This window comes from Euprymna scolopes, chromosome 25, assembly GCF_053919585.1.
Source record: "Euprymna scolopes isolate OS-2025 chromosome 25, ASM5391958v1, whole genome shotgun sequence".
Classification (NCBI taxonomy): domain Eukaryota; kingdom Metazoa; phylum Mollusca; class Cephalopoda; order Sepiida; family Sepiolidae; genus Euprymna; species Euprymna scolopes.
In genome coordinates, this window is record NC_136506.1 from 85,238,215 (window position 1) to 85,263,428 (window position 25,214).

Below are 25,214 nucleotides of genomic sequence, written 5' to 3' on the forward strand. Positions count from 1 at the left end.
TAACGCATCACACGAATCGAGTTTCATATTTTAAAGCCAAAGGATTTCATACTAAATGGAACGACTTTTATACATCAGCTGAAAACCATGCTGTAAGCTTTATTTCTTTTCGATGCGTCTACATAAGAAGATCTGTCCATCTGTGACGTCTATGTTTAGCATTGCATTACTTATAGTTGAAATGACCATTTATAACTGAATAGATAAAACTTAGTTTACATGCATCCAAAAGCTGTTCTTAGTACAAGATGCCTTCAATAAGTTTCCAGACTTTTTTCGTACGGCCACTTTTATTGATAGTACACATATGAAACTCTAGTCCCCTTAAAAGTAATCTTCTTCGGCTGCAATGCACTTGTACCGTTGTGTGAGCGTGTCAATAAACCCTCATCGCAACCTCTTTTATCTCCTCAATTATCTCATAACGACTGCCTCTAAGGTTTTCCTTGAGCTTAAGGAGTAACCAAAAGTCACAGGGAGCAAGGTCTGAACTATAGGGAGGGTGAGGAACTGTCTTGATGCGCATTTTGGTCAAATAACCTGTGACAAGGATGGAATTGTGGACTCTTAGGATAAACTTTGCACAAGTCTTCTACATTTCTAGTTCATAGCAAATAATTGTGTACAGTTCCCACACTCACATCAAACTATGCATTTATTGCCTCTAGCAACACACGACAGTCCTATCCATAAAATTCTTTATTTGGCCGATCAACTCCAACTTCCTTACTCCTCCCAGCAGTTCTATTAGTCCATCTGTCGCGCTAATGGTCCAAATAGCAGTTCTATTAGTCCATCTGTTGCGCTAACAGTTCAAATAACAGTTCTGTGTCTGTCTGTCCGTAATGCTAATGCTTTAAATAGACGTTCAGTGTATTCGCTACACTCATGTTTAAAATAATAGTCCCATCCCTTGCTCAGATTTGAAAGTGTGATGGACAAGATGTCTATCATTCCAAATAGCTGTTCCATCCATCACGATCATGTTTGAAATAGTAGTTTCACATGTTAGACACAAATTTAAAATAGCCAGTCACACCGATGAGGTACTGAGGGGGTTCTGCTTAAGCGACATTTTTGCAATAGCAGCGATGTCTGTGACACTCAAATTTTAAATAACATTTATGTTGATTGATGGACAGATTATCTTTCTGTCCTCTCTTCTTCTGGAAGGGGGCTACACTACCTGTTGTCTCCCTGAACTATGCTAACTTGGATAAAGTATGAAAAACAAAAGATAACAATAAATCAAACATTAATAAATCTACATTCAGATGCCAGCAGGCATAACCGTATGCAGGGTCAATAAGTACACTTTTTTTCTTTATTTTTGAACAATAAAAATTGTATTGAATTTCAAACAATAAAAATTGTATTCAATTCCAGAAAAACAAAATTGGCAAGTGGAATGAAATCACTTCAGAAAATGATAAAAAGTATATTTTTTTTTTTTTTGCAATAAAACAAATCTGAAGAAATACTTTTTCTTGTTTTTGTTTACAGCATATGAAATGTTATTACATTTTTGATAATTTACAGGAAGTCAATTGAGGCCATTCTTTTTTTTTTTTTGTCTTAGCACAAATGAACAATAATACTTGATTTCTGACTTTAAACTTTTATACAATCCAAAAGTTAATTATTAAAAAATAATTAAAAGGCTTCAAAAGGATTTTCACATTTTGCAAATCCACAAAATTAGAAAAAAAAAAAAAAAAAAATGCTGGGTATTTTTTAAAAATATTTTTTAAAGAAACAATTTGTTGCTTGGAATCCAGAAGCCATTTTAGTTTTTATTTGACTTTTTTTAAAACTTATACAGAAAGCGAAATTAAATTTTACTTGTAAGGGAGACAATTCTTTTTTATATTAAATTAAAAAGCATGAGTTATTTCCCTTGCTGATTTTTATATTTTTCTGTCAAAACTGAAAAAAATTGGTCCATGGCATAACAGATGAAGTACCAAGCAAAATGTCTTCCCTGCGAAAAGATATTTAAAGAAAGAATTGTATCTGTAAGAAAATTAATGCAAATTACATTTTTTTTTCTTTTTAATAACATGGACCAACACTAAAGGAAAGAAATTGACTATTCAGAATGAAATATTGATATTTTGATCTGAAGTCGAAAATCCAGCTTATTTTCTGACTGTGCATAAATTCAAAAGTAATTTTGAAACTTTTAAAGTGTCAAATAGAAAGTAATTTCTGGGTAGTATTAAGGTTTATAGGCAACATCAAGTATTATGGTTCATTTGTTTGGTTTTGTTACTTGTGGTTATGAAAAAGAAGATGAAGCAGTTGCCGTGTTGAACTCATAGAAGATTGGAAGTAAATTATAAAAAACTGGTTTTGGTGGCATTTGCTTTTATTGGTAAAAGGATTAAGGTGATTCTGGTGATTTTTCTTTGTCTTTGTTGGCCTTTGTCATAACAGCAGTCTCCTGAAGTTTCGGCAAAAGTTCCTGCAAGGCTCTTTGGTATTCGGATTTGTCACTTGATTCTTCCTTGTCGTCTCCGCCTTGCAATTTGATATCTTTGATAACCAAATCTTGCAAAGGAAAGAAATTGTTATAGATTAAACTAAACAGATTTTCAAATGGAAAACTGAAAGAAAAAAAAAAAAAAAAAAAAGAGAAAATAAAAAAATAGAAAAGAGAAAAAGTGAGGAAAAAAAGATTTTTTCGATTCAACGATGGAAATATAACTGTACTCTTAAATTGACCCATTAGCTCCTACTGTCTTATAAACAAGCCACCACAAAGGTCGTCCCAAAAGTAACTTTTTTTAACTAAAAAAGTTGAAGAGCTACGAAGACGGGAGTGGTAATATTGAAACGAGTGACCTTTTGTGTTCCAGAATTTATATTTCTACATAACCACCACCATTTTCAACACACTTTTGCCAGGAATTCAATGATACATTGCTGCTTCTGACACGCGTCCATGACAGGGGTTTCTTTCTTAGAGTCTCACACTGTCAATATCTGCAATAATTAATCCCTAACTATGCATCAAATGGATACCATAATACTTAGTTTACTATATCTTAGGTACATACAAAATTTCAGCTAGATCAGCCCATTAGTTTTCAAGAAAAAGTGGAATTGAAAGACAAACAGAGAGAGAAATATACATTCAGAATAAACAAAGGAAAAAGTTTGAAAAACTCAAGACGTTTTCTACCTTGGAAAAGTCGTAGCACCTCATGAGATGAAGGCCACATGAAGTCAGCAAGAAAATCAATAATTTTCGGTACACATCGCCCAGGCGCATGCACAAAGGAATTGGTAAAAGTTTGAAAAAGAATCATCGATGCAAAGTGGAGGGCTGCTGCTGGGTCAGTTTCACTCGACAATTCAACAATTAATGTCTGACGGTGTTCTGTCAAAAGTTGCCTGAAAAATACATTTAAAAAATAGTACTTATTCGGAATAATAATGAAATTTGAAAAATTAAATTCCAATTGAAAGCAATGTTATCTACTTAATTGTCGTGTTGAAATTAGTGGCATATTAAAAAATTACGAAATGTGACAAAGTAGAAAATTAATTATTAATGAAAATTGCTTTCAAAGTAAAATTGCAAGTTTTACTTAAATAATAAACAGAAGAATATCTAAGATAAGCAAGGGAGGTAACTGTAGTAATGGCGGATCGCTGAATTGAAAAAGAAAATGATTAATGTAATAGGTTACTAATTTTCACATGTTAACATTGTTTTTAGCTAAAATTCAATTTTTTTCCATTTTCGTTATTATTCTAAACTAGTAGGTTACCCGGCATTGTCCAGTCGTAAACTATGCATAAATATTATTTTTTATTTCATACAGAAATTGAGACATGTGCATGCGAGTATTATGGTTTTTTTTTTAAACAGTTCACTTCTTGTAAATAAAAAAAAAACAAAAAAAAACCCACTTGAGCTAAGATCGAAACCAAAACCTAAAGTATGATAACTATTAGGCCAGCTTGACACGCTTCTTTAAAATGTGTTTTCAAACCTACTTATTCTTAACATAAGGAATCGTTCACATAAATGAGTCATGCGTGTGCATTCGCGAAAAAGTTGACAAACAGATAGAAATCTCATGATTCCCCCCCCCATGTTCCAAATTTTAAATTTTGATCCCTTAGCAGCCCTTTTTTTTCTGGATGAAGATTGATTAAAAAGTTTTTCACATATCTGAATACTCTATATACTCAATTTCAAGTCTGTAGATCAAAAATTTGTTGAGCATATAGGTTGAGAAGTGTTCTCTCTCTCTCTCTCACACACACACATTCTCATTTTTATAGATATATAGAGAAGCACCTAAAAATTAAAATTAAAACATTTTTTTTTTTTTTTTTACATAGAGGAAAGAGCATATCACAAGGCAAGAAATGGAAATAAGTCGGTGTTGAGAAATAGTACAAAAACGAAGTGATTTTTTTCTAGTTAATCTGAATGTTTACACAGTGATCTACTATGTGTAATGATGTTCCATAAATATTTCAAGGTAAAACTTCTTTATCAAATAGGGAGTGTTTCAAATCTACTGAAACTCGTGTGGCCTTAAAAGCGCTAGCGACATTGTTTTCCACTGGTTGTCCAGAATTCTCTCTATATCAAAAAACAAAAATACAAAAATATCTTTATGATGTATGTATCCATGACAAAATGAAAAGATCATATTCCAAAAATCATATAAATTGATCAAGTATTTTTATTTTTATAAATAAAATTATTTTTAAATGATTTTAAGCGATTAACGGGAAATTGTGGGTATTACAAGGCTGTTCTCGCAAAATTTAATTATTGTAGAATTATTTACCTTCTTTTATTAAAAACTAGTCTGGGTGCTCGGCATTGCCTGGGTGTTTGGAGGTGTGTGTTAAAAAAAAAAAAAAATAGTAGGCAGGCAGGCTTCAACCCGTACCGCAAAGGAAGAAAAGAATGTGAAAAAAAAAAAAAAATGACTTGCGAAAAAAGCGACCCCTCCTTCTAGAAAAGTACCCAGTTGAGGGTGATGGAATTAATGTTTTCAACCAATTTTTCGATATTTGTCGTCCGAAGGGTCAAACTTTAAAACGCTACCAATCTCATGAAAATCGGTCACCTCTGTCAAAAGTTTTAGGCAAACATACATACATTTAAACAGACAAGTGAGATTTATATTATAGATGCCAATACAAAGCAGTCACTGTTTGCTTACTCATAGAATTTGATTTTCTTAATTAAAAATAAAACTATGTGATCAATTTACATAATTTTTGGAATATGATGACATTTTTGTTCCGTCATGGCTATGTATGTCATGCAGATGCTTTTTAAACTCTGGATGAGAATCTTTTTCTTTTTGAAAAAAAAAAAAATCATTTTGTTTCCGTCTTCCTTCTCAACACATTTTCACTTCTTGCATTATCAGTCTTCCAATAATTATCTACATGTGATCATATTACACACAAACCTTTTTTTATATTGAAATCGTTGCAGACAAGGCATAAAGCCAATTGATGTAAAGAGCTTAAAAAAAGGGCAAAAACTAGCCAACAATAAGTTTTAAATAGAATAGATTCCAACCCAGAAAACAGCAATTCTTCTCTCTTTGTCAGAAACATCACTGCTGGAATGTGAGGACTAACGGACAAATAATTTATTAAATAATACACCACTAAATAATTACAAATCTTTTTATGACGTTTTTCGTCATATCCAGAGTTACTTTTCCTTAATCTGATTAAATCCAATCATACACCTGTCCACATAACACTAAAAGTTTGATAATCTTGGATTACCTTGGATGTTATCCTCACAAAGTTTCGCCTGATGTAATCCCCAATCTCCTTATCAGTACGTCTTATCAAATTCGAGAATCTGTAGGAAGTTACAGTGGCTAAGTGGTTAATGAGACAGGCTGACAACTTGTGTGTACCAAGTTCAACTATAACTAATTAGGCATTTAATGTTTTTGCTATAATAACTATTAGTTCTTATTAGCTCCTTATATCAAGAGGCTTCATGCCTTGTCTGGAGCAATTACCATTAAAAAAGCCTTATTAAATTCAACCTTGCATTTGCTCACATAATACTAAAACTATAATTATTTGGCCCATCATTCTCATCATGGATGTTATTTTCACGGTGTGTTGACTCTCGTAAGGTAGCCCCCTTTCGGTTGCACCATCTTCTCATGGTGAAAGTCAATAACAGTTACTTGAAGCCTTCAAGTAAGCCTGGACAATCGAAAGGCGGTTGGTTACGAGTACAACCACCTCTCTGCGGGTCAACCGCTCACTGAGGGTCTATAACCGGTTCCTAATTATAAAAAGTCTCAACAAAATGTGGCCCCCAAATTTTTCAATTTTGATCCATTTTTGACCGGTTAAAGACCCATAAAAAAAAAACGGCCCGTAAAAAAATCCAATCATTTGAAGCTCCTAGTGCTGCTCTGCAACCTTTAGTTTCGGAGGAGATAGAGTTTGAAAACATGGAGGCAGATGGAGATATAGTCGTTTATATATTAGATAATGGCACTTATGCAGTTTTATTCCGATATTAAAAACAAAATGGTACAAAATTATTGGTCTGTACTTATGTTACATGATAAGGGCTGTCCCCTTTTCATGTAAGTATAAAAATGGAGAATTTAGTTTAAAATGAAAATGAAAGAGCATAGGCGAGATTCAAACCTCGTAATTTAGTTTAGAAATAGATTACGTGTGAGAATTTAAAAATGTAAAACAAACATTTGTTTAGAATATAGATAAATATTTCAAGGAAAGAATGTGAACTCTCAAGTTTGTTATGAAATTTTAAATTGAAAGAATGCAGCTTATAAGACAATGTTTTTAACATATTGAAAATAGGTTACTGAGAAATAGGAAAAGTTTTGGACACGTATGTCCAGAGCACGTGAAAGAAGGCACATGTTTTAACATGTGTATGACGTCACGGAAAATAGAAAGTTCTAGGAATAGAGAAAAAACTTTAGAGTTAGTCAGTCAGTGAGAAAACTCGGGGAGGGACAGTCAGTCGTCTAGGAGCGAGACGTCACTTCAAGGAAAAATGTGAGACTTTGAATTCTTGGTGATGGAAACACGGCCGTGTGACGAAATAAACCATCAAGTGTTTTTTGTAAAGCTCGTCTTGTGTCTTATGATTCTTACAAAAAGGTAAAGTGGAATTGTATTATATATTTGTGTTATATGTCTTTACATACACGTCTCAACATCATCATGTCCGAACTGTCTGAACACTATCCCTTCACTCCAAGAGCTTTCTCCTTCTCTTCCATTCTACACAACAAGGAATGAACATTTTCATATATAAGAATCTCTCCTAACAGGAACAATCTCTCTAAGTCTCTCTTTCAACAACATCTATCTCTCTCTGAGTCCTTCAACATCCCTCTCTGTAATAAGACAAACACTCTTCTAATATACCTCTTAATAAATCTCTCAAGACAAACACTCTAATAAGACTCTTTCGAAGCATCTCTCACTAAGACTCTTAAAATGAAACCCCTATATGTAACACTTACATGTTGGGTTTTTAAAAAGATAGAATAACAAAAATTATGCAAATTCCTAAAGTAATTTTTAAACAAGGAAAAAGACATTTTAACAGTGAAATGTCATGTTCACCATATTCTGCTTAGATTAAAGTCAGGAACCAAGGGGCATAATTCAGAGTTTAAATATCACACAGTCATCATAATAATACAGGCTAGAAATAGTTTACCTATCAAATTTTATTTTATTTTAAAAGAACAAATATACTGGATAAGTTTGTGCACAGCCTTTTTTTTTTTTTTATAATTTTTAATTTTTAATATTGAGGTAAAACTGGATAAGCTCCTACCCAATTTTTTTTTTCAAGTATAAATATAAAAAACATTACTACATTTCTGAATCTCATAATGTATCTATATATAAAGGCAATTTAAAATTTTGAAATGCAAAAAATATTTGGTTCTTGTCCAAATTTCCCAATATCAAAAATAAAAAAATTAAGAAAAAATCTATATGATGTACGTACGCATGAAAAAATGAAAATATCATATTCCAAAAATAATATAAATTGATCAAGTAGTTTTATTTTTTTAATAAAAAAAAAAAAATCACATTTTATGAGTATTCGAGGAGCGACTGTTTCGCATGCCATTTTGAAAACAATCTCAAGAAAAGGGAGATAAATCAACAATGATTAAAATTTGTGAGATTTATGTTGTAATTCCTACGAATTCCCTTAATCGCTTAAAAATGATTTTCTTGATAAAAATACTTGAGCAATTTACATTGATTCGTGAATATGATACAAATTTGTACATACATTATACAGATTTTTTTTTTTTTTTTTTATTAGAATGGGAATTCTGGACAACAACAAAATATTTTTTTAAAAAAGTTTTTGCAAAAGAACATTTGAGAAATGTTTTACTTTTCCTTTTTCCGATCCGGTTTCCGTAACAAGATTCCGAGATTCTCCGGACTGCATATGGTGTGCAGATGGGTAGAAAAATCTTCAAGATCCTGAGAGAGAGAGAGAGAAAAAAAACAAAAAAACTGAATAAATCAAAACAAACCAAGCATGTGGGGGTCGTCCTACACGACTGAAAAATTTACTTTTATCATGACTAATGTTTGTGCAAAATTTCAAAAGTATCTAAGGCGTGGTTATTGAGAAAAATGTGAACAAATGAATGGATGAACGACTTGGGGGCAAATTTACCCCTATAATGCTCCCTGAGGGGGGGGGGGCAACCAGAGTTATCTTAGAAAATCCGTTCTGGCAAAAATTTACTTTCACCATGATTAATGTTTGTGCAAAAAAATTTTTTTTTAAATTCAAGGAGTGGTTATTGAAAAAAGTGCAAACAAATGAATGGATGAATGATTTGGGGCTAATTTTACCCCTATAATGCCCTCTAGGGGGGGCAACCAGAGTTGTCCCAGAAAATCCATTCTGGCAAACATTTACTTTCACCATGACTAATGTTTGTGCAAAATTAAAAAAAAAAAAAAAAAAATCTAAGGTGTAGTTATTAAAAGCACAGACAAACGGGAATGAATTACTAGGTCCAATCTTTCCTTTGTCAGACGACCAAAAATAAAATAAATATCCTTGTTACATCATTATTATAAAAAGACAATCATACATTCTTTGTTAAAACATCAGATTTTTTTAGTTGTTTTGTTTTACGGCATTTCAACCCCATTCAAGTTATTTAATGTTGAATCCAGTAATTTTGGAAAAGTTTTCTTTATGATTCAAGTTGTTTATATTTTCAAATATTTATTCATAGTGCCTGGTTTGATTTTTTCATTTTACGGCATATCAACCCTTTTTTGGGTTATTTAATGATCAATCCAGTAATTTTGATAAACGGTTTTATGCTAGAATTTCTTTATATTTTCAAATATTTATTCATGGTGTCTGGTTTGGTTGTTTTGTAGAGGAAAACTATTGTTTTTGTTTTTTGACTTTGCAGAACATGATTGAGTTTTGCAATAACATCAATGTTTATTGCATTTTACAGTATCTTCAGACAGCCTGATCTGGTAACACCCGATAAAAATGACAGAAAAAAAAATAATGCTTTGCCACTGTTCGTACTAATATAATGTCTAAATTAGTAAAATTTAAAAAAAAAAAGTAAAGAATAAAATTGGAGTTGGGGGGACAGGCTCATACCTCTTTTGTTTTGTTCTTTTGCTGGTAGCGAATGCTGACACTAGTGATGAGACAAATCCAATAATATTTTCTGATTCAAATACAATTACCAATTCTGTTCTAAATTTCTGATTCCAATTCTAAAATTTTCTAATCACTAAAAAAAGAAAGAATTAATTTTTGATGGGAGGAGGGAAGAGGTAATTTAGCATAAAGTCACCTACTTTTAAAGGTTTTTTTTTTTTTTTACAAAGGAGTCACCACTTATTAAGACCCAGAGACCACTCGAGGATAAGGGTTAATGAGTGTATAAATGTTGTAGTAATCGTTAGTAGTCGGAATTTGGTAAATTGGATTACTTAAGGGGTTGGCTCATCAAGAATTTGTTCACATTGGACTTGAAGACCACTATATTGTAGTTAGTTGAAAAGGTAGATATAAATTTTATTTTTTATTTGATAAACTACTTAATATTTTCTCTTTTTGTATTTTATCAAAGATTTTGATAAACTCACTGTGAGATTTTCATGTATATTTTTTATTTGTGCCATTTTTTCCTCTATTTATCCACTTGTGCCATTTTTATTTAAATTTATTATAATCTATGCACATTTGCTTTACTGGTCGATTTAGAATCAATAAATATTTATAATTCTATCATTAGTGTTAGAAATAAAAAAATTAAGTTCTAAACAAAACAAAAAAATAGTTAAAATAATTGTTTTTTTGAATCAGGAATTAGGCTCCAAGTTTTCTCTCACCGATACTAGCTGCATTTAAATTGTAAATAAAACCTTATGCTATACATTTTCTTATATCCATTTCTTATAAGAATTATATTTCAATAATAAATTACAAAAACTTAATAGGAAGTTATTTTCCAAATCCCTAATATTTTAGTTCTTACACATGATAAGACGTCACCCATGTCTGGAAAGGTGTCAACCATGCTTACCAGAATACAAAAGATACAGGAAATCGGTTCAAATGCAAATAAGGATTACATATTTGGGATTCATTTTGCTATCTATAAAAATATATCATGACTGTAGGGTTGATATATAAAAATATATCATGACTGTAGGGTTGCTATATAAAAATATATTATGATTGTACGGTTACTATATAAAAATGCATCATGACTGTAGGGTTGCTATATAAAAATATATTATGATTGTACGGTTACTATATAAAAATACATCATGACTGTAGGGTTGCTATATAAAAATATAATATGATTGTACGGTTACTATATAAAAATACATCATGACTGTAGGGTTGCTATATAAAAATATATCATGATTGTATGGTTACTATATAAAAATACATCATGACTGTAGGGTTGCTATATAAAAATATATCATGATTGTACGGTTACTATATAAAAATACATCATGACTGTAGGGTTGCTATATAAAAATATATTATGATTGTACGGTTACTATATAAAAATACATCATGACTAGGGTTGCAAAATAAAAATATATTATGATTGTACGGTTACTATATAAAAATACATCATGACTGTAGGGTTGCTATATAAAAATGTATTATGATTGTACGGTTACTATATAAAAATACATCATGACTGTAGGGTTGCTATATAAAAATATATCATGATTGTACGGTTACTATATAAAAATACATCATGACTGTAGGTTTGCTAAATAAAAATACATCATGACTCTAGGTTTGCTATATAAAAATACATCATGACTCTAGGTTTGCTATATAAAAATATATTATGATTGTACGGTTACTATATAAAAATACATCATGACTTTAGGGTTGCCATATAAAAATACACCATGATTATAGGGTTGCCATATAAAAATATCATGACTAGGGTTGCCATATAAAAATATATCATGATTGTAGGGTTGCCATATGAAAATATATCATTACTGTAGGGTTACTATATAAAATTTTTAATGATTGTAGGGTTTCTATGTAAAAATATATCATAGCTGTAGGGTTGCTATATAAAAATATATGACTAGTGTTGCCGTATAAAAATACATGATTGTAAGGTTGCCGTATAAAAATACATCATGATTGTAGGGTTGCCATATAAAAATATATCATGACTGTAGGGTTGCCATATAAAAATATATCATGACTGTAGGGTTGCCATATAAAAATATATCATGACTGTAGGGTTGCCATATAAAAATATATCATGACTGTAGGGTTGCCATATAAAAACATATCATGTCTGTAAGATTGCTAGACAAAAAAAATGGAAAAAAAAAAAAAAAAATGGAAAAAATAAATGCTCACGATTTTAATTTGTTCAACAACTAAATTAATTTTAGTTCTATTTTTATCTGAAATCTGAAATATCACGTGGATTTTGCTGGACAACAAACCTTGGCATTCAGTGATGCGTTCAACTTCTTCATAAGACTTTGTGGAGGTTCTGGAAGTTTCTGGATGACATTAGAACGAATCTGAAAGACATAAGATCGTATTAGAAAGAAAACATTCAAGTATAATATGCTTCCTATCAATTTTAAAACTTTTCAAAATCTGCTTCCATTCGTTTTAGGAAATTACATACCTCCCTTCCTCTATACCGCCTTCCCAAATTCGCCTTGATCTGTACTTAAATGGGCATGTGATAATATCGACGACCCCTCCCCTGAATCAAGACGGCACAACTAGAATAGAAGAAAATCATGGGGCACAAGCATTGGGGATCAGTGGTTATCAAGTGGGTGGGATATGATTGTACAAGTGTGACTTTTTTTTTTAGGAATAATTTGTGAATAAGAAGTGAAATAGTGAAAGGGATGGAATGATATGAATAATTAAGAGAGAAAGAAGGTGGAAAAGAAATAGAAGAGAGAGAACGAGAAGAGATGGAGAATCTATTATGACATCACAATGTATTCTGACTTTCTGAAATCCTTTAACTTTGTAATTCTTGTTGACAAATTATATATTTAAACCAATTTATAAAACTCATGTCTGTCTGTCTCCATTTTTTTTTTTTTTTAAATGCTGGAAAAATGGTGGGATCTTTCTATCGATCCAGTAGATATCTCACTGCTGATGCAATTCTCTATCTATATAAGAGCCAGGTACGTCCAAGGATGGAATACTGTTGCCACATCTGGGCAGGAGCTGCTAGAAAGGACTTGGCCTGCCTTGATAGAGTTCAAAATAGACTTCGTAGCCTCATAGGAGATTTCCTTTTCTCTTCCTTGCAACCTCTATCTCACAGAAGAGATGTTGCGAGTTTGTCTCTGATGTATCGTTATTTTCATGGAAAGTGTTCGACTGAGCTTCAATCTATGGTCCCCCCTCGCAAAACTTTCACAAGAAACACTCATCTAGCTGTAAACACTATCAATAATTCCCCCCACTCTTTATCTGTGCCTAAACCTAAACGTAGATTCCATGAACAAAGCTTTTTTATGAGAACTGCACGCCTGTGGAATTGTCTTCCGTTTTCCTGCTTTCCGGCTGACTACAATATGGTTGTCTTCAAGTCTAACGTAAATAAGTTCTTGATGAGCCGTTCCATATAAGTTATCAAATTTAACAAATTTTCATTACTAATGATTATTATATTGTCCAATTTCTACTGTACACTCTTTAACCCTTATCCTTGAGTGGCCTCTTGGCCTTGATAATGAGTTGATACCTATGAAAAAAAAAAAAAAAAAAAGAAAAAGTCCAATGTGAACAAGTTCTAATTGAATCGTCCCCATAAGTAATCCAAGTTTCAAAATTCCCACTGTTTACTATGCTAAAATCACAATGACTAATGCATACCTATTAACCCTTATCCTCGAGTGGCCTCTGGGCCTTGATAAGTGGTGACACCTTTGTAAAAAAAAAAAAAAAAAAAAATCTTCAAGACGCCAGGTTGCAGAGCAGAGTGAAGCGGGTCAAATGATTGCATTTTTTGTGGACCATTCTTTTATGACTTTTAGCTGGTAAAAATAGCTGCTAAGGGGTCAAAATTGAAAAAACTTGCCAGACGCAAGCCGACTTGAAGTGATCTTGCACACATGCGCAAATACACATTTATATGTTAAAGTCAGTTCATTTTTAACTATTTCTTATCCATTTGATGATAGCTCAAACAATAATAATTAGGCTAGAGCATTAAACGTTTTGGTTTCGATTCTAGCTGATGGTACCAAAGTCATATATATGTTTTACTTTTGAAATCATTACTATATATCTAATAATTAATACAGAATTGACTCTATAACAATAAATACAATTTTTTTTAAAATTTATTTACAAGGAAATCACCACTTATTAAGGCATCAGGGCTACTCGAGGATAAGGGTTAATGAGTGCACGGTAGTCAATGGAACGATATCATAGTAATTGTTAGAAGTGGCAATTTGGTAAATTGGACAACTTTAGAGGACGGCTCATCAAGAACTTGTTTACGTTGGACTTGAAGACAACCATATTGTAGTCAGCTGGAAAGCAGGGAAACAGAACAGAGTTCGACAGGTGTGCAGTTCTAAAAAAGAAGCTTTGTTCATGGAATCCGCGTTTAGGTCTAGGCGCAGATGAAGAGTGGGAGAAATCATTGATAGTGGTTTCAGCTAGATGAGTGTTTTTCTAATTCTAAGTTACTGTCTTCTGAATGTAGTATGAGCTAAGAATACAATTATGGATTATTTAAGACTTCTACGCGGTCATGTCTGATGGAACAAGCTACCTAGGTCGAATAAATAAAGGGTTTCAATTGGAATTCAGTACAGATTCCCCAAGTGTGACAAAGATTCCTGTATAGTAGTCATCAGAAAAAACAACGTAGTAATTGTTTGTGGTGGAAATTGGATATAATTTGATTATTTACGGGAACGGTTCGACAAGAACTTGTTTACACTGGACTTGAAGACGACCTCAACTGAAAAGTAAGCCAGCGGAACAGAGTTCCACAAGTGGTCAATTCTAGGAAATAAGCTTTGTCAATGGAATCTGTGTTTAGATTTAGACAGAGATAGAGAGTGAGGGAAATTGTTGATAGTGGTTGTAGCTAGTCGAGTGTTTTTTTTTATGAAAGTTTGACAAGATGGGAGCAGGCATATTTTACAACCAGGCAATGCCAGGTGCACTGCTAGTAATATATATAACACATACTGGACATGAGTGATCAGGTTGATAAAAAAAAAAAATTACGTTGTGACAATAAACTTACCTCTGCTGTCAGTTGCGTGTCATCAGGCATGGACAACATATGTTCGTTTGCAATAGTAGAAACAATAAGATTCGTAATATCAGTACAAATAGTCTTCAACAAATGTTTCACTAATTGAGTCTGTGTTGCCTCTGCAAAGAAATATCTTTATTGAAATCAAAATGCAATAGAAAGGAGAGAATGCAAAGTAATGCTTAGTTTTACTACCATACATATATATATATATATATATACTATAAAAAATATATATTTATATAAGTATGTACTATAAAATATATATATATGTACTATAAAAATATATACACTTTATATATATATATATATATATATATATATATATGTACTATAAAAAATATATACACGTCTATATATATATATATATATATATATATGTATGTACTATAAAAAATATATACACGTCTATATATAAGTATATACTATAGAAAATATATACAATTAAAAAAAATCTATTGTATATATAATTGTAAAACTGTGGACCGTCCGAGTGAGCTTGTTTAAATCTTATCTTTGATGATTGGGTGATTCCATCTTTTAAAAAAGGGATGACAGGTGAATTATATATATATATATATATATAATTCACCTGTCATATATATATATATGCTTATATGCTTATATTTCTGATCTGGTTCTGAGCAGAGAGTTTAACTTCAATCCTAGCACTTGAACTTGTGGTTAGTTTGCTCTGCTGCAGGGTAGTCCACCATCGAAGTAGCACCACCCAACTACCTCCTGTCAAATGTCAGACCCCTCCTCCGGGGGGGGGGGGGGGGTTCGAAACCTTCCATATGGTATTGAGTCTGGTATAGGCTAGAGAAAGAAAAATACCTGTGTCCTTATTAGATGTATGGTTATAGACTGAAGTGAGAATGGCATCGATTTGGCAGGCGAGCGGAAAGCAGAAAGATTCAACAAAATGAGAAAAATGGAAACGAACACACAAATGTTTGTTTCGGGTAGCAACAAATCCAGTCTTATAAAGTTCCTCGGATGACACATATTGTCTCATATTTTAGTTTTCTCCTTCCATGATCCTAGTGCTCCCATCTGATGGCCTTGTGCCATCCTATCAAGGAAGCTGATTTCTTCAATAATTCCATACGCTGCCGTTATAGGGTTTTGCTACGTCGCTCGACCGGCACCTTGTTTTGGTGTCAAGCACGTCAGCTGACACCGAATCCAAGCCAAGAAGTGTTTGAAATTTTTTTTTTTTCTATTCGGGTTCTTACGTGGTGCGTGGTCAATCATAATTCCCATGTATCTTTGTACGTGACCCGCTAGCTTCTTGCTGTGGCAATTAGTCTTTATCTCTAATCCTCTTTTCTTTATCATGGTGCATGCACGCGACCATGATAATGCATATGGGCATGGCTTAGAAGCTAAGGAATGAGGGTGGAAAGTTCTATGTTTTGGTTTCGATTCTAGCTGATGGCACCCTTGTCATATATATATATATATATATATATTTTAAGTTTTGATCTCACTATTATATATAAAGTTCAATATAATAATCGATAGAGAATTGTCTCTATAATAAATATGTAATCTGCATGTATTAAAATATCATATTTAAGCATACCTTATGACTGAGCAACGCCAGGTAGCCCCGTTAGTATTTATACATATTTTAAAAACTAATAAATATAGAGATATTACGAGTAAATAATAGTGTAAATATAAAAATACCATAGTAATGATGAATGATAGTAATGATGAATGATAGTAATGATGAAAGAAAAGGGTGTGACTTATACAGAATATGGATTGTATTGAAAAAAATAATTTTGCTTGAGAATTGATCCGTCTTCTAAAAATGACATTTTTCTCTAAGTTTAGGTAGCATTGGTTGAAATAGAAATTAGTTCATATATGTCGTACAATACCTGCAGAGAGTACGTTAAACTGTTTACAAATATGTACTTATATTACCCGTTCAAGGGTAGGTACAATGGGGAAAGAAGTGGCTGGTTACTTTTAATGCATCTAAAACCAAGCTTCTCTCTTTACATCATCAACATTCTAATCCACATTTGTCATCAATTGAAATGAATGGCTCTCGTCTTCAGGAGGCCTCAAGTTTTGACAAGCTTCTGGGCTTGACCATTACTCATGATCTTAAATGGAACACGTATATCAAATCTGTTGCCAAGGCCGCTGGAAAAATGGTGGGATCTTTCTATCGATCCAGTAGATATCTCACTGCTGATGCTATTCTCTACCTATATAAGAGCCAGGTACGTCCAAGGATGGAATACTGTTGCCACATCTGGGCAGGAGCTGCTAGAAAGGACTTGTCCTGCCTTGATAGAGTTCAAAATAGACTTCGTAGCCTCGTAGGAGATGTCCTTTTCTCCTCCTTGCAACCTCTATCTCACAGAAGAGATGTTGCGAGTTTGTCTCTGATGTATCGTTATTTTCATGGAAAGTGTTCAACTGAGCTTCAATCTATGGTCCCCCCTCGCCAAACTTTCACAAGAAACACTCATCTAGCTGTAAACACTATCAATAATTTCCCCCACTCTTTATCTGTGCCTAAACCTAAACGTAGATTCCATGAACAAAGCTTCTTTCTTAGAACTGCACGCCTGTGGAATTGTCTTCCGTTTTCCTGCTTTCCGGCTGACTACAATATGGTTGTGTTCAAGTCTAAAGTAAATAAGTTCTTGATGAGCCGTTCCATATAAGTTATTAAATTTACCAAATTTTCATTACTAATGATTACTATATTGACCAATTTCTACTGTACACTCTTTAACCCTTATCCTTGAGTGGCCTCTGGGCCTTGATTATGTGGTGATGCCTTTGTAAAAAAAAAAAAAAAAAAAAAAATAGGTAAATTATTTGTAGTGTGTGTTGTACATAACCGAATATTTCCCAAAAAATCCAAAGTTATTGAGAAAAGTGTGAACAAACAAACAGATTAACAAACAAATGGGAGTAAATCACTAGGTCCAATCCCTCCTTTGTCGGGGAGCCAAAAATGATATAACATTTGGTTTTCTAAAATTTTCAAATTAACTTTCGTTTCTTTAATTTTCCCAGGCTGTGCTTGGACAAGAGTCCTGCTAGTAAGTAAACAGTCATAAATAATATAAAATATATGAAATGTCTTGTTTTTTTAAAGAAACATTTATTTTGATTGATACTCAAGAGAAATGTCAGTTCAACATAAAATAAGAGTTAAAAACTTAATATGCTTACTTAGCAGTGAAAAATATTAATGCCCACCAAATATTACGGAGTAGAAATTTAATAAAAAAATTATAAAAATTAATTTACTATTTAGAGTTCATGAACTCTGAACGATATTCGTATCAAGTCTAATTTGTTGTAAAAGATTACTATACTGCCGACATACTAGCTTACCCACAATAATTGTATCAGCTTGCATCATACATTTAGCACTTGGTTGCGATCGGTGTTGCATGCCAGTTGAGGTTCTTAACTCCACAATCAGTCCGATAAAAACTAGCTCACTTTAGTGGCCTTTCAGCTGTCGGACTGAAGCATCCATTCTGGGCAACCCTTGGAAGTCCACCCTTACATCTAGATTTTCAGATGGAGCAAGTTTATTGCTTGTTGTTTGAGGTGTCATCACCAGGTAATACTGATGAGGCTCCTCGGGCATTTTTTTTCAGGGTCAGAGTGCTCCTATTTTAAGGACACCAGCTCATTCTTTCCATCTTCAAACCTTGTGTCACATCCCCTCCCGATGGAAGGAAGATAAATACCTATTGGCTTGTCATTCAGAGTTTTTTAAATTTTTTATTAAAATTCTATTCAATAATTTTCCATAATTTTTGATGTACACAAATATTTTTCACTGATAAGTTTTTTGAACTGTCATATCTGACTTGAGGTTTAATTTAAACAAGCACCTGTTTTTCTCACATTTCCTTTAAAATTTTAAGGGATTATCTCCCTTCTTTCAATATAAGTATGTCACAGTCTTGTTCTAAGTTCATGGAGTCCAGATAGTATATTAATTGGTGCTTGTGTAGATTAGTAGCATTTTAATCCTACACATTTCAGGTGAAAACATTACAATGTACATATGTGTCATGGCGAAATTAGTATCAATTTTTAAAAATTACGAAAAACGATTCAGTAGAAAAACAATTAAAAGTAAAAATAGAAATTTATCGAATTATCGAGTTTTATGTTTAAATGTGAAAAGGTTGTGGCAACCAATTCTGTAAAACAAACCGACTTATCTCCCTTGAATTAAATTAAAAGTGTCACTTTTAAAGACAAAAATAATTGTGTATCACTTTTAAATTTTTTTTTTAAATACATCTAGCACATCTACTGAACCATTTAAAAAATTTTTTTTGAATTTATACTAATTTTGACATGGCACGTATGTAATAATGTTTTCACCTGAAATGCGTTGGTTTAAAATAGCACTAACTTACACAAGCACTAATTAATTTTTTTTTTTTTTAAATTAAAATTCTGCCTGCTTATTTCCTGCAATTTTGGGATATACATTAATATTTTTCACTGATAAGTAAGTATATCAATAAGTTTTCCTGGGTTATAGGTGGGGTAAAAAGGATTGAAAAAACTGTTTTTGTTCTTTAATTTATTATATTTTATTTTAATATTTCTAGAAGTCCTTTGCTCTTTAAAAAAAAAAAAAAAATGAGTAAAAATAATCAAAATGAAAAACATCAAATTTTATCTTTGTGCAACGTTATTTGCCATAGTTCACGTAAAATTTCGCAACTATTTGGCAAAGAAGAGGGTCATCTATTCTTTTGAATTTTAAATACAAATTAACGCACAAAATTTTGTGTTATTTCATTTTGAACCGACATATTTCACATGTATCATGATACAAATATGCACTAAAGATACGTTTCCAGGCTTTTTTGTACAAACATTTAAAATTGTCGTAGACTCTTAAAAATTCACTATGTTATTGCTATACATTTTATGAAATGACTAACCAATTTTTATGATTCCAAGTTCAAATGAATAGCTGGAGCAGGAATTGGAATACATCCTACTAAAGCCTGAAGGTCACAGCTGGTGAATATTAAAAATACAATCTGGATGTGAGGACACTTTAGAAGAACAATATATAATAACATTCTGTTTTAAACTTGGAAAAAATGTTGCAGAAATGTATGGTATGCTTCGGACTGCTATTGGACCATCTTGCATGAATCGACCTTCAATCTTTGAGTGGTATAAGAGATTCAAGGAAGGCAGGGAGTCTGTGAGGGATGGGGAGAGGTGTGGAAGGGTGGTTGTTTTTGTTTTACGGCATATCAACCCTTTTCGGGTTATTTAATGCCGAATCCAAAGATTTTGAAGAAAAATTTTTTTAATAGAATATATTTGTTGTTTTCATGTCAGTTTCTATTTAACCCATAGTTGGGACCCTAACAGGTACTATCACTCCGGGTCAGAGTGGACCTGGGAGCAATGGTTATTAAAGGGTGGCTCCACACTCCCCAAAGTCCACAAGCTGGGGCCTCACCACTGGATATAGTTTAAGGTCATATCTAGGACCCCCATTGAGGGACTTTTACCCTCTGCAGGGGGGGCAGTCGGCGTATTCTAATGCCCCACCGATAGGGCCAGGTGTGGAAGGAGTAAAGAAGTCAAGGTTGATTGGCCAAATAAAGAATTTCATAAGGACCGTCATGTGTCTATAAAGACAATAAGTGTACAGTTTGATATCAGTGTAGAGACTATATACACAATTATTCGCAATGAAGTGAAGATACGGAAGATTTACGCAAAGTTTGTCCCAAGAATGCTCTATCCTTGTTACAGATTATTTTATCAAGATGCGCATCAAGACAGTTCCTCACCCTCCCTATAGTCCAGACCTTGCTCCCTGTGACTTTTGGTTATTCCCTAAGCTCAAGGAAAGCCTAGGAGGCTGTCGTTATGAGATAATTGAAGAGATGAAAGAGGCTGTGACGAGGGTCATTGGCACGCTCACACAAGAGGACTTCCATGGAGCTTTCTAGAAATTGTTGGAATGGTACAACAAGTGCATTGCAGCCAGAGGAGATTACTTCGAAGGGAACTAGAGTTCGATATGTGTACTATCAATAAAAGTGTCCATACAAAAGTCTGGAAATTTATTGAAGATACCTCGTATAAATTTATTATTTTGTAAAATTCCCTTCATTTTATCAAAATATAAAAAAAATGTTTAACTTCTCACCAGGGAAGAACTTGATTCCTTTTTCCATGAGTAACATATTCGACCAAAGTGCACATACTTTGTCTTGGACTTCGGTGAAATTTTTTTTTCTACCAGCTCCCGTACCGGAACCAGAGGATTCAAAAAAGATTGATTTGGCAATTTCTCGATATTCCTGGGAAAGGGGTCTAAAAAAAAAATAAAAAAAAAAATCCATGGTGACAATATGAATCTTTGGTTTCATTCAAATTGATTAAAAAAAAAAAAAGTTAAATATCAACTGGTTATAGATACAAATGTTAAACTAATAAAAAGATTAAAAGATCTGTATTATAAAAACTAGTTGGAATCTTTAGGTTTAACTACTTTACTAGAGAGGAGGAGGAGGAGGAGGAGGAGGAGGAGGAGAAAATGAAATTTTGGACCTTCTAAATGCAATTATCAAATATTCAAGATTTAACAAACATATTTTGGTTCTTGTCCAAAATTTTCCTTATATCAAAAAACAAAGAAAAATCTGTCTTATGTATGCATCCATGACAAAAAAAAAAAAATCATATCCTAAAAATTAAGTAAATTAATCAAGTTGCTTTGTTTTTAAAAAAGAAAATCAAATTTTATGAGTAACCAAAGAGAGACTGCCTTAACTATCATCTTAAAAATAAAGAAACAAATGGAAATAACTCAACAATAATTTAAACTTTGTTTAGTTCTCTCTCACTGCAAGAACTTAGACACCAGGGTCGGAAACTGGGATTGAGAAGACAGCACCCCAGAGGAGAGGCACTCTGACCAGCAAAAAGTACCTGGGCAACCTCGTCGGCATTCCCCAGTGACGGTGCCTTAGACGATTAGCAATAAACTAATTCCTTCTCAAAGAAAGGCAAAGTCTGGGAGGGTGAACCTCCTAGAACTGCACAGAATTAAACTCCCGCCGCAAAATTAACAGGGACCAGATCATTACAGAAATGGTCCAATCTCTATTGATTTTAGGGGCTCGGGATAAAAATTCCTAGCCGAGTTAAACTTGCAAGATTTTTATTCTAATGTTTATGAATTCCCATTAATAGCTTAAAAATTATTTTCTTTATAAAAATAAAACTGCTTAATCAATTTACATGATTTTCGGAATATATTTTCATTTATTATTAAGATTAGTTTCTTACATTAAGTGGCTTCATGATTGGTCTGGAACAACTTCCATAATATACTTTATATATTTTTAAATAAATTATTTTTTAAATTTTTTATCCAAATCTAAATATTAATGACACAGAGTTCACTTAAATAGCTCGACAGTGCAATACTAGAGCTATAAATAATTTTCAATATTATACCGCTTTCATTGAGAACAGACAATCATTTTTATGCTCATCCAAAAAAGTTCAGTTTATTTACTATGCAAGTATAATATTGTTTTGGCCTTTACTGATATTTTTATATATAACCAGTGGTATTGAGGGGGAGGGGGGGTAACAACAGTGGGTAGTTTGGGTGAAGAGATGTGTTTAAAAAAAAAAATTTAAAAAAAAAAAAAAAAAATGGGTAGACAGGCAGGCTCAAACCCATAATGCAAAGGAGATAAAGAAGATAAAAAAAAATTGACGTCTTTGCCGACATGACCATGGCAAAACCGGAAGTCGCGAACGCCGAAATTAAGCGTAGTCAATCCAACAGTGATGATGACTTGCTAAAATGTCGATAAAAAAACCGACCCCTCCTTGTACAAAACTGCCCAGTTGAGAGTGAAGGAATGAATGTTTTTGACCAATTTTTCGATATTTGTTGTCTGAAGGATCGAGCTTGAAAACGATACTGATTTTGTGAGGATCTGTCATGTGTGTCAAAAGTTTTTGCAAGATATCATATATTACATGTGTTTTATTATATGCTGTATCTCTTTGGTGTTACAATTGTTTCGTAATCCTTTGGACAAGCTTCAACTGTATCTCATTAAAAGATATTCCAAAATAGCTCATCTTCAGAAACAAAATACGAATACATATGAAAGCACACACAATTTGTTATTTACAAGTAGTGAAACTCACCTCCCTGTTCTTCATTTTTACCATTTCCAGCTTAATGATAATAGACATAATAAATAAATCGACTATATAAATAAAAAAGACATAATAAATAAACTGATTATATAAACAAGACATAATAAATAAACCGACTATATAAACAAGACATAATAAATAAACCGACTATATAAACAAGACATAATAAATAAACCGATTATATAAATAAAAAAGACATAATAAATAAACCGATTATATAAATAAAAAAGACATAATAAATAAACCGATTATATAAATAAAAAAGACATAATAAATAAACCGATTATATAAATAAAAAAGACATAATAAATAAACCGATTATATAAATAAAAAAGACATAATAAATAAACCGATTATATAAATAAACAAGACATAATAAATAAACCGATTATATAAATAAACAAGACATAATAAATAAACCGATTATATAAATAAAAAAGACATAATAAATAAACCGATTATATAAATAAAAAAGACATAATAAATAAACCGACTATATAAATAAAAAAGACATAATAAATAAACCGACTATATAAATAAAAAAGACATAGTAAATAAACCGACTATATAAATAAAAAAGACATAATAAATAAACCAATTATATAAAAAAGACATAGTAAATAAACCGATTATATAAATAAGACATAATTAATAAACCAATTATATAAATAAAAAAAACAATAAATAAACCAATTATATAAATAAAAGACATAATAAATAAACCAATTATATAAAAAAGACATAATAAATAAACCGATTATATAAATAAGACATAATAAATAAACCGATTATATAAATAAAAAAGACATAAATAAACCAATTATATAAAAAAGACATAAATAAACCGACTATATAAATAAAAAAGACATAATAAATAAACCGATTATATAAATAAGACATAATAAATAAACCGATTATATAAATAAATAAGACATAATAAATAAACCAATTATATAAATAAAAAACATAATAAACCAATTATATAAATAAAAAACATAATAAACCAATTATATCAATAAAAAAAACAATAAATAAACCAATTATATAAATAAAAAAGACATAATAAATAAACCAATTATATAAAAAAGACATAATAAATAAACCAATTATATAAATAAGACATAATAAATAAACCGATTATATAAATAAGACATAATAAATAAACCGATTATATAAATAAAAAAGACATAGTAAATAAACCAATTATATAAAAAAGACATAAATAAACCGACTATATAAATAAAAAAGACATAATAAATAAACCGATTATATAAATAAGACATAATAAATAAACCGATTATATAAATAAATAAGACATAATAAATAAACCAATTATATAAATAAAAAACATAATAAACCAATTATATAAATAAAAAACATAATAAACCAATTATATCAATAAAAAACATAATAAACCAATTATATCAATAAAAAACATAATAAACCAATTATATCAATAAAAAACATAATAAACCAATTATATCAATAAAAAACATAATAAACCAATTATATCAATAAAAAACATAATAAACCAATTATATCAATAAAAAACATAATAAACCAATTATATCAATAAAAAACATAATAAACCAATTATATCAATAAAAAACATAATAAACCAATTATATCAATAAAAAACATAATAAACCAATTATATCAATAAAAAACATAATAAACCAATTATATCAATAAAAAACATAATAAACCAATTACATCAATAAAAAACATAAACCAATTATATCAATAAAAAACATAATAAATAAACCAATTATATAAATAAAAAACATAATAAATAAACCAATTATATAAATAAAAAAGACATAATAAATAAACCGATTAAATAAATAAAAAAGACAAAATAAACTGACTTGTACAACTGACTGGCAATTTCAGTGACCAATTCGTCGGGAGAATCAAGCAATTTTTCTTCCTTCCGAATGACGTCTTCAATTTCTTCGATTTCCATGAACTGCAATTTTTGCAGTTGATTTCGTCCGCCATCCATCGCTTCTCCATCATCTGAATCATCGTCATTGTGACTGGAACGATATTTCTTTTTGGTTGATCGACTTTTGATTTCCCTTCCTTGGCTACCACCTCCACTTTTGGAACTGCCACCTGAGTAGAGTAAAAGGGGGA

The 25,214-nt window shown here is 31.4% G+C and overlaps 1 protein-coding gene across 1 annotated transcript in view; it reads right to left on the reverse strand.

The window, feature by feature from the left end:
• Nucleotides 1–2,350: 2,350 nt before the first annotated feature.
• Nucleotides 2,351–25,214, reverse strand: part of LOC145247474 (E3 UFM1-protein ligase 1 homolog) — a 60,180-nt gene continuing 37,316 nt past the window's right edge. The window contains exons 11-17 of the mRNA XM_080109272.1: nucleotides 24,944–25,193; nucleotides 21,037–21,203; nucleotides 14,829–14,959; nucleotides 12,025–12,105; nucleotides 8,423–8,514; nucleotides 3,185–3,396; nucleotides 2,351–2,550 (exon numbers count right to left, since the gene is read on the reverse strand). Of these exons, the coding sequence (XP_079965398.1) occupies nucleotides 2,384–2,550; nucleotides 3,185–3,396; nucleotides 8,423–8,514; nucleotides 12,025–12,105; nucleotides 14,829–14,959; nucleotides 21,037–21,203; nucleotides 24,944–25,193 (1,100 nt within the window). The 3' untranslated portion in view covers nucleotides 2,351–2,383. The remainder of the gene's footprint in view (nucleotides 2,551–3,184; nucleotides 3,397–8,422; nucleotides 8,515–12,024; nucleotides 12,106–14,828; nucleotides 14,960–21,036; nucleotides 21,204–24,943; nucleotides 25,194–25,214) is intronic.